This window comes from Rosa chinensis, chromosome 1 (assembly GCF_002994745.2).
Source record: "Rosa chinensis cultivar Old Blush chromosome 1, RchiOBHm-V2, whole genome shotgun sequence".
Classification (NCBI taxonomy): domain Eukaryota; kingdom Viridiplantae; phylum Streptophyta; class Magnoliopsida; order Rosales; family Rosaceae; genus Rosa; species Rosa chinensis.
This window is the reverse complement of record NC_037088.1, coordinates 40,087,000-40,097,480: the sequence shown is the minus strand read 5'-3', so window position 1 is coordinate 40,097,480 and position 10,481 is coordinate 40,087,000. Positions and strand designations below refer to the sequence as shown.

Here is a 10,481-nt window from a genome sequence, read left to right as displayed (position 1 = left end):
GAGACAAGGATGATGGAGGTATAATGCCCAAAACCATTTGAACAAAAACACCAACAGGTTGTGAACCTTTCCATGAGGCTAGTGTGTCTGCCTAATTAAGCAGCATGTACAGTTGAAATCATATTTGCATGTGAGAGAGTTGAGCATGTACAGCAGAATAAGCATCATATACAATAATATCATAACAAATGATATTCAGTCACTTCTAGTCCATCTAACTCTAGGATTTCCGGCTCCACCTGTACGAACCAGGTTTACGCTTCCCACGATTTCTTGTGTTCCAAGGGAATTCAGTCCTCGTAGTGGAATCGGGTTGTTGAGTTGCATTAGGTAAGCTGGATTTTTTTGGCACAGTTTTTGAAGCTGGAACTGAGAAATTAGTTTTCTGCTGTGCACTCGATAGGAGAGGCTGCTCTATGACCTGATCTTTATTGTTTTCAAAATCATGTTGCTCTTTCTTGACAGCTGCATTAGGTACAAGGTATCCATCCTCGGCCTGAATACATTAAGGCAAAATCAGTCCCTCTTCATCATTGAATCAGCATGGAAGTCGGGACCCGAATAAATATTTTCAAGACTCAATTTCACTTGAACAAGCCAAAAATAACAGACACAAATCGGTATTACACTGGAAGAAGGGCTGGATAATTGCAGTGAGTTATTTATAGTTAAAACTTTGGAGGACCAAGACTAGTATGAATACAAAAGATATGTCCCCTAGGTTACAGAAATAATATGAGTCTACTGGGTGGATTGGATTTATGTCAGCTCGTACACAGCAAGAGGGGACAGATCATTTTTCGATAGTACCAAGATCACATCATACCAAAAAAATTTCCTTAGATTATTCAAGCTTAACCCAGCACCAGATATCATTTGGGGGAAACGAAGATCAATAAATGAAAAAGTTAAACCTCTAGAATAACAACATGCAACATTAACACTGAACCAAGAAAATGAAAAACTATTGGCACCAAGACTCAATCTAAATCGATAAGTATGGTCAATTTTATTTATTACAATTGCTTACTTTTAAACCAAAAAAAGGAAAAGGCGCATTAAAATCATTTCATAAAAGAAACACTTACATTTTCCTGTTCAGTGCCAAGCCAAGGCTGATCTGTGTTCCCAATCATACCAGGGAGAGCGGTTAACCCTTCATGACTTGAAACTGCACTCCCAGGCAAAAGTAAAGGTCCCATGTTACACTCAGAACTATGCTGAAATGCATTTGGTAGAGTTTCAGCTAGTGAATCATTCCCATTTTCAAGAGCAGGACTTTGAGCAAAGCCAAACAATGCGGGATTTTCCTTGACCACATTGTCAATTCGGGTCTTTAACCGGCAGACTTGTGAATGTACCACTTCAATCTTCCGAAGAGTATCTTCCAAGGTACTATCACCATCTCTGAACTCAATGTCAAACTCATTTATGCCATGACTACTTTTACCTGCTGCTTCATCAATAAAAAAAATTAACAGATAAACAACAAACTTACAACTTTACAAATGGTAAGTCATCAGATAATAGATAAAATCAAAACGACATAAATTACAACAATTCATCCATTACACCAAAAGACAATTTGAAGCCTCAAAATTTATACTAACTAAACAAATCATTTGAAGTTCTTCCAGGAAACAAAAATAGCATGTTCTACAGAATTATATGGCAATGAGCTTAAATTTGCATATGTATCAACTATTTACATTGAAATATTAAATTCTTGACTATAACTTGTTCCCATGACAAAGCCTAGCCCTTTTCAATATCAGAAACAGTTGACAGAGGGAATGTTCTTGTAAATATATATGAGAAGACAATTGCAGATAAAACCATAAAGAATCAAAACTCGTGTACTAGCCAAATAATTAGGTAGAATAAAGTTTGTCACCTAGGATAAGTGCAATGAAAAAACCAGAGTGCAAGCAATGTAAAAAAAGGAAAGACAAATAGCAATTTGAGATCTTTTACTATAAGTATTGATATTTAGAGAAAGGTTTCCACTGATCTTTAGATAAGAAAACATGCAGCACGCAGCTGGTCCAGATTAGAAGGACATTTTAATTACCAAAAGGGTTCATTTTCAACCAGGGACGAACCATGTAACTATAGGGAAAGAGCCCAACGAGAGAGAGAGAGAGAGAGAGAGAGAGAGAGAGAGAGAGAGAGAGAGAGAGAGAGAGAGAGAGAGAGAGAGAGAGAGAGAGAGAGAGAAATTAAACTAAATTGGGTTACATATCCAATGAAATCACTATTTTATGAAGATAATACCAGACCGAAAAGAAGAGGACTTTATCACCTAAGACAACACTAAAATATTTGCAATTTCAATCGGGATGTTAATGTCGCAATATATGCAACAAAATTGACTTCAATATCTTGGCTTTGACTGTATAATAGATGATCTGTTAGGAGTGGCTAGGCCACAGAATATTGTAACTTCCTTTGATAGGGCCTTTCACAAATAAAATCACATTGAAAAGATGTTGATCATCTGCCTTAAACCAAGCAAAAAAACAACTATAATAACTCTTCTACACTTTCATAAAAATAAAGAATTCAAATTTAAAAAAAAAAGATACAGAAATAGACGGAGATATGTATATGTATGCTTTATGCACACCCAATAAGGGAAATTTAGCTGCACAATCAAGGTACACAACCAGAAGATTTTTAGTAAAATTGATATTCGTACTTACCTAAATTACCACAATCCTCTTCCATGGAACCACCATTAGCACCAGAATTTTTATTTTCTGAAAAGCAGAAAGCACATGAACACATAAATCAGACTTTAGTTGGCAAAAATCCAAAAGCAAATTTGTGAACTTCTTACCATAATAGGAAAACAGTTTATGGTTTGACGTAAATGACACTATATCAGTAGTATCTTCAATTCTCTTTCTTTTCTTCCTTTTCATGAATTTGTTTCTTTGAATTTGACTTGAAAATGGTATTGACTTTCCATCAAAACCTTCAGCTGTGTAACCTCCAAATTCAAACTGCTTTGCTTTATCATATTCTGCAAGTTCCGCATCATATTTCAGGGTCTGGGACTGAAGCTCCTTAATCTGCAGTTCGAGCCATTTACAGCGCCACATAAGAGGACGTATAAATTTCCTCCAATGACCAGTCAACTTTTTCTTCCTAGAAATTAGACACACAAATAAAGCCACGTGAATGTGACATATATAACACAGTTAAGCAAGACAATCATACATACACTCATGACAACAGTAAGGGGTCAAACATCAAAATAGGTGAGGAAAGTAAGTTCGTTGGATCACAATGTTTTTAACTATGCCTTTGTTGATGCACAACAGAACTAATGTTCAATTCAACACAAGCAGTTGATGAAGACTGAACACAAGTGTTTGATGCCAAAAACATCTACCCATTTAATAGTTACCCGTGTTTTCACAGCAATATCTGAAGATGAATGGTTTCTGATAACTGTGGATAAACTAAACCATTCACACCAAAGTAACTACAAACAAATATATCACCAAATACTGCAAGTTACCTTCAAGTCATTCCATGTTCCAGGTTAGAAAAAGCATCGCGTCAGATCCAAGTTCAGCTATGAGAATGCAAACTTATCAAGTCTAGAAACTAACATGCAAGCAAGTTGACAAGGAAACTTCTGAACCAAGTCAATTCATCTCTAAACCCAAGAACTTGAGGATGAAAAGATTCATTAGGAATGGCAATGGGGACTATAAAGATCCAGTTTCCATTCATTGTCCTCCTTGCGGCTAGAATAATATGCCGCCTCTCACACCACGTCACCAATTTGGAACCGAGCATGAATCCTTGTTGCCTCAAGGGAAAAAATTAATCCCCATCCCTAGCCCCCTAACCATGTATTATTTTGATTGCTTCATTTTTTATTTTTTTTCCTATACAGTATACACAAAGATATCGAGAAAATACATATAATTTCTTTTTAAAACTGTAATTGATAAACTCTAAGTTCAACTAGCAATATAAAATAACTCAAACAGAAAAAGTTATAGCAACCCAACACTGCAAATTAGCACTGAAATCAAATTAATAAAATTAGTCCACTAGAAACGTAAGTCAAACATACAGATTACTATTTCTGGAGTATGCTTAAGCATGGCAAAACACAACCACTCTCGTTAATCATCCCAAAATATAACCAACTATTCCAGAGCTACCACTACCATCCTCAACATCAACAAATGCCGCCCACACATACTTCCAACCACCCAAAAACCCTAAGCAAATTAAAAACTATAAATAAATAAATAAAATAAAGAGAGAGTGAATAATATGTAAAATAATTCAAACCAGTGTACCTGGTATGAAATGCATCAGAATATCCATCATATAATGACACCGATGGATTTTCACAATACTGTGATTCAACTTCATCACCACCATCCAACATCAAACCATTCTCTGTCCCAGATACTGTATTACCGAAAGAACTCGAGCTCTCTGTCAAGTCCTGGCATTCATTTTCAACCATCCGAACGTCATTCGGACTGCCACAATCGGTAATATTTATCTCCTGATTCTCACTTCTATTTGATGTAGTAGCTTGTTCCGCAAATGATGCTTCCATGTTAAAAATATTATCTTTGTAGTTACTCACACAAGGCATAATCTTCTCTTCTGGCTCTATATGAATTAGACCAGTCTCCTTTACAGCTGAAACTTCCATTGCAGCTTCTGACTTTGGTTTCAGCTCCAATTCAGGGCCCATCCCACTCTAGATTCCTTCCTTCTGGCAATCAGAAAACTATTCATGTCAATGCCTGATTCAATCTAACAACAATTGCAGCCTTATCAATTCCCATAACATATAAATTACACAAGAAAGCATACTACTTGCCTACCCTTTTCTATATTTAGCTAATTAATGCAGCCGACAAAAATAAAAATATCAAAAAATCAAAATCAAATCTTCAGCCAAAGAAACTTAAAAAATGTACACGCTTCCAGGAACCAAATAAATTAAACAAAATCCTCTGACTTTTGAACTGAAAAATCCAACACTACTCAAAATAACACGATTCTTCATTAAACCCTAAAAAACCAAAGAAATCCCCTCAAGATTCAAACTTTTCAAACGGTCATGCGAAACCCACAATTTTTTTTTTTTTTTTTGGTTCTTTTCTCAAGTGTCAAAACCCCCAAAATTCATCAAACCAAAACAAAACAAATCGATCGCAATAGCACAACCCTAATCTCCAATGCAACCCAGAGAGAACCCAAAGCCCACTGAAATCAAAAACGCAAATTTCAGAAGAGGAAGAGAGAGAATCAAACTTCAAAACCAACCTGTGATTGAGAAAACCTCCGTCGGTGGGCGAGAGCGAGAAGGCACATGTCCACGGCGGCGCAACCTATCGTCGGCGCCGGTGGACTGATGAACTCTCTGACCGAGTTGAAGAGAAGAAGAAAAGCTCTTCTTGGGTTCTTAGGTGGGACTCTCTTCTGTCGCTCTCTCCCAGACACAGTTGGACTCTCTCTCTCTCTCTCTCTTATTTTCTCTTCGCTATCTAGGCCGGTCCGGTCCAATCCAATCCAATCACCAATTTGGTCGGATTTGATTAAGCTATGGCCCACTCGTGGGGCCCAGTGATATAAGATTTTGATTTTTTTTCCTTTTTTTAAACTGTCCAGCGTGGTTTTGGCTGTACTAGGTTCTAGTGTTCGCATATATTATAATTTAGTTTTGTTATAAATGGAAAAGAATTTATTGATTTTCCTTCTCCACGTTTTCTTGCGAGGCACGACAGGATTTGAGTGGAGCAGTTACGACTCCTTGGCCCAAAGCTTGTGGAAATATTTTAGGTACGATGGAACCAACATAAATGCGACCTAACCTAATATTAAGTAGTATAAATAAAATGTATGCTCACTTAAAATAACAGTTTTTAAGAGACTATAAGGGACAAGCTTGTGGAAATATTTTAGGCATGGTGGAACCAACATAAATGCGACCTAACCTAATATTAAGTAGTATAAATAAAATGTATGCTCACTTAAAATGACAGTTTTTAAGAGATTGTGAGGGACAAGTGAATCTGATATATGAAAATAAATGTGCAGTTTTAAATTGTTATAATTTCTGATTTTATATTTAATACATGTGTTTGTGAATTTCTGAGATTGTGGGTTCGAGAGACTTTTCATTATGAGTTCGACCTTCAGTGCATAATCGAGAGTCGCTATGGAAAACATCACTTATTAGGATCGAACTAATAATGATAAGGAGCACCACTACAATAAGAATTTGGGGAGAAAGGGGATAGGAGAACGATGTTTAAGAAAGAAAATACAATGTTCTTGTTTTCATAGGGCAAACAAGAATCGAAAAATGTAGGAAGTCTTTTCGGTTATATATTATGTCAACTTCGGCGAGCATGCTGCTTACTAACTACAAGCTACAAGAATATGCATCCAAGGGTAGTGAAGAAAAGAAAAAGGCTACTTTTTATTACTAAGTGGAAGTGTTTCCCCCCTCCCTGGGGTAGTAGACTGAAAATTAACATTGATGGAATCTTTAGAACTAATATTGGGCAAAGGGCATTGCAATAGTAGTCTAGAATGATCATGGAGAGTGCTTTGCTGCTTTGCCGAGGCCTTGCAACCATGCCCAATCAACACTGCACATGGAAGCAAAAGCATTTGACGCGGGTCTATTGATACAATTCATCAAGATTGACAAGAAATAGAGGTGGCAATTGATCATGTAATAATTTTCAATGCCCTAATTACAAATAACTACTCAAACATTAGTCAATTTGTGGATCATTGTTGAAGGTATGCGAATTCTATGAACTATTCCTATTTTTGACACATTTACTATGAATGAAATGATGTTAGAAATAGGTTGGCACATTAGTTTTGATTTTATTGATGAGCTTTGGTTAGATGAGACTTCTGTTATTATTCAACATATACTCTATGAGAATCATTGTATTTCCACATAAGATATGGCATTATGTTCCCCCCCCCCCCCCCCCCCCCAAACACCTGGAGCCATTTTCTTCCATCAGTAAAATAATTAGTAGGCGTGGGGATGAGCATTTGAGCAAGGTTTGGTTATAATTTTTTTAAAATAAATAATAACAACAACAACAACAATAACAAAAACAATAATAATAATAATAATAATAAACATTTTGATTTTCTATAAAGATTAGTGACTAGCCAACCAGTTAAGTTTATGGTTGGCTAGAGTTAAAACGGGTCCCTGACTCATAAGGACTAATATAGTAAAAACACTTTCCATCAGTCTAACAAGAAAAACAAGCACCATCCCGGTCCATTAATCCCAAAAACTAAGCAAAATTATCATTCTATCTCATACATACTAAATAAATTGCACAATACCACTGCCAACTCTCTCTCTCTCTCTCTCTCTCTCTCTCTCTCTCCCCCCAAGCCAAGGCACCGAAGACTCCAAGACTAGAGCATCCTCGTTTTGTGCTAATCGATTTCTAGTCACATCGAAGTGCAAACTTTGACACCTAATTGAATTGAGTAAATATACAAGTCACATCGAAGTGCAAACTTTGACACCTAATTGAATTGAGTAAATATACAAGGAATGAAAGGCAAGATTTCAACGTGGGCATTTAGAGAGAGACAGCAGTGGTGGTGGTGCTCGTCGTGAACACGGAGCCACCTCTGGCAGACAAGCAAGCTCCATTTGAGGTCGCTAGAGCTAAGGAAATGGAAAATGATCCCCAAGCACTCTTTGGGGAGATCTAAGGTGTAGTCACTACCATCGACTGTAAGCAAATTTGATGAACCCGACATTGTATAGAACTTGAGTATATATTCATATATGATTTAGTTTTGAATTCAAATGTCAAATATGAGTTAAGAACTTAAGAAAATCATTTTGGTCCAACTTATCACATCTGTTAGAATTTGAAATTCAAAAATACAGTTATGAGTTTATCTGGTTTTTTGCAAAAGCAGTTAGGAGGAATTGTCAGTTTCTTGATGGAAGAAACTAACAATACAATGCTTTATATATCAGATATTTTGGTCCCTTCTGATGCACGAATCATTCTCATCAATTAGTCTCATCACTAAGAGAACGCTAAAGGTGAAATCAGGAGAAGACTAAGATGGAAAACCCAACTATGTCAAGTATGTCCGTTCTGTTTGTTTTCTGGTGTTCATGTACTCTACAGATACAAGATTGACATAGTGACTTCAATCCCAAGCCTGAATGCAGAATCTGATGATGCACGGTGATTTCATTTATATTGCTTTACATATTATACAGTTTATACAATATGCATACATAGGATATACATGATGTTTCGATCCTAAATGCTAATTATGATCACTGCCGCACTGTTACATGTATTTACATAGAAATCATTGTTTACTTGTGTTCATGCTAAAATAGATTTACAGCAATAGAACTGAGAGTAGTTCTAACATCGACCATCTCAAGACAATCAGATTAGTCATAGTTTTGATATGTCGTTGACATAATCGGGAGCTCCTTAAAGCTGAATCAATTAATGGGGGAGATTTATTGTTGTGGTGGAATCTTTGAAATTGAAGAGGACTGTCCTATTAAAGAAAAGGTGTGGTGGTGGAGGAGGAAAGTGGATGAGGTGGAGGAGGAAGAAGAGGTCAATGTCCTGGGTTGAATTGGAAGCATAATGCTTATCGGAGTCTTCTTCTTCTTCACCGGTGTCCTTGTGGCCCTCAATAAAAATTTTATTGACCTTTCAATAAAAAATTTATTGAGGAAGAAGGGGAGAAAAAATAAATTTAGAGGTGATTTTGGAGCTGTGGTTATTGGTCCTTTCCATATTTTCACATTGCTGCTGCTTCTAGGTTACTAAAGTTTTATTAACCCTCAATAAAAAAAATTATTAAATCCTCAATGAAAAGAATTTTATTGACCCTTAGTAAAATTATAATGAGGGTCAATAATCTCTCGTTGTTGCCAACCTCGCCGCAGTCGTCGTCTAAGCGGGCTCTCTTCAGGACCTTAAGCGCGCCTTCTTGGTAACCTTGAAACTTGTTCCTCTCTCTCCCTCTGTGAACAAAGATGTTGTATGAAATTTGCTTAACGGATTTGTTGTAGTTAAAGTCAAGCTTGGATCTGAGTTAGAGCCGACTTTGCTCCCAGATAGATCGGTGATGCTAATGAAGCAGAGGTTGCTGAGGGCGTGGTCGGTAGTCTTGTAGAGGGTGATAGTAAGGACAGAGCCGTTGCAGATTTTGTGGCTTCGAGAATGGCGGTGATTTTGTGGGTAGACAGTGAAGGAGGGGGTAAAACAGTCAAAACAAAAAACACTAAAAAAGGATATAAATATATATATATATATATATATATATATATTTATTGGGAATTTTCTATATAAGTACAACTTAGAAGGAACAAAATACTTAGGAGGAACAAATGTGATAGAATTGGAATTTTGAGACATTAATCCTTAAAAACAATATATTAGAGTTCCAAACACGTTTGATTGTGGGAAAATCTATAAGAAAGTTCACAAAAGATTTAGAACTATCCGCACATATCACGTAATTCAAAGTTTCATTCCTTCTTGCGTTGGTTTTATTTTATTTTTTTATTTATCTCTCCAAAACTTAAGAGGTGTCATCACCAATCCACCGGTTGATAACATTTTTCTAAGTGCCAGAACACTCACAGGGGGATTTCTAAGAGTGATTCAAAAATCAAAGTAGAATCTTGTTTCCAACTCTTTAAAAACCAGGCTCCATATATATACCTTCATCATCTTGAATTAAGTTGTAAAGTTTGGTAAGAAGAGCATGATTTATAGACATAATTTCCTTGATCTCAAGACTCTCTTTGTCATTGGGCCTACAAAGTACTTCGCATTAAGTCAACTTATTGAATTTGAGACTTAAGAGCTCCAAATTAGTCTAAAGATGGTTGCTAGCCCTAAGAAGAGCATATGCACCAATCAACTAATCAGGTGACTAAGAAGGATTCGTCAATGCACTGCGTATTAATTGTCTGACCAATAGGTGGGACTCGAGTGGGGACCACCTGCCTGGGCAGTTCAATGACGGATTCTTGCCCAACGTTTTGCCCGATTGATTTGGGTAGGCCCCACACCTGCTTCACATGGCCATATTTCGAAATCCCAAATGTGTGTAACGATTATTTAATCACATTAGTTTGATCTCAATCCAACGGCTGTAATTAAATACCAACAGTAACTTTTTCTATTTTTCACCCAAACATTAATTCGAAAGTTAAAAAAATTACCGAAATCTATTTCTAAAGTTTCTATAAATATTCATCCTCTCCCTCTCATTTCTCACACTAAATTTTTCAAAAGTTTGACCTCTTCATCTTCTTCTTCCATCAATTTATTTTTCATTTCATTCAATTCTCATCCAACAAGATAAATTTTGAAAAATACCCAAATTTGAGCCTTTAAGTTGAATTATGACCTTGTTTTCTAAAATTGTTGAAAAATGACCAT

The 10,481-nt window shown here is 36.3% G+C and overlaps 1 protein-coding gene across 3 annotated transcripts; it reads right to left on the bottom strand.

Annotated features, from left to right (window-relative positions):
- Positions 1–10: 10 nt before the first annotated feature.
- On the bottom strand, positions 11–5,519 carry LOC112174093. Of its 3 annotated transcripts, none has more exons than XM_024311805.2 (6): positions 5,314–5,519; positions 4,326–4,797; positions 2,840–3,150; positions 2,703–2,759; positions 1,089–1,453; positions 11–496 (listed from the first exon to the last, which is right to left on the bottom strand). In XM_024311805.2, the coding sequence occupies exons 2-6, from the start codon at positions 4,733–4,735 to the stop codon at positions 221–223; spliced, it is 1,419 nt and encodes a 472-aa protein (XP_024167573.1). In that variant the 5' UTR covers positions 4,736–4,797; positions 5,314–5,519; the 3' UTR covers positions 11–220. The 3 variants fall into 3 exon arrangements, with proteins under 3 accessions (XP_024167573.1, XP_024167580.1, XP_024167566.1); XM_024311812.2 differs by having other exon boundaries at positions 1,089–1,450; positions 4,326–4,756; XM_024311798.2 differs by having other exon boundaries at positions 4,326–4,756; positions 5,314–5,517.
- Between the last annotated feature and the right edge of the window lie 4,962 nt (positions 5,520–10,481).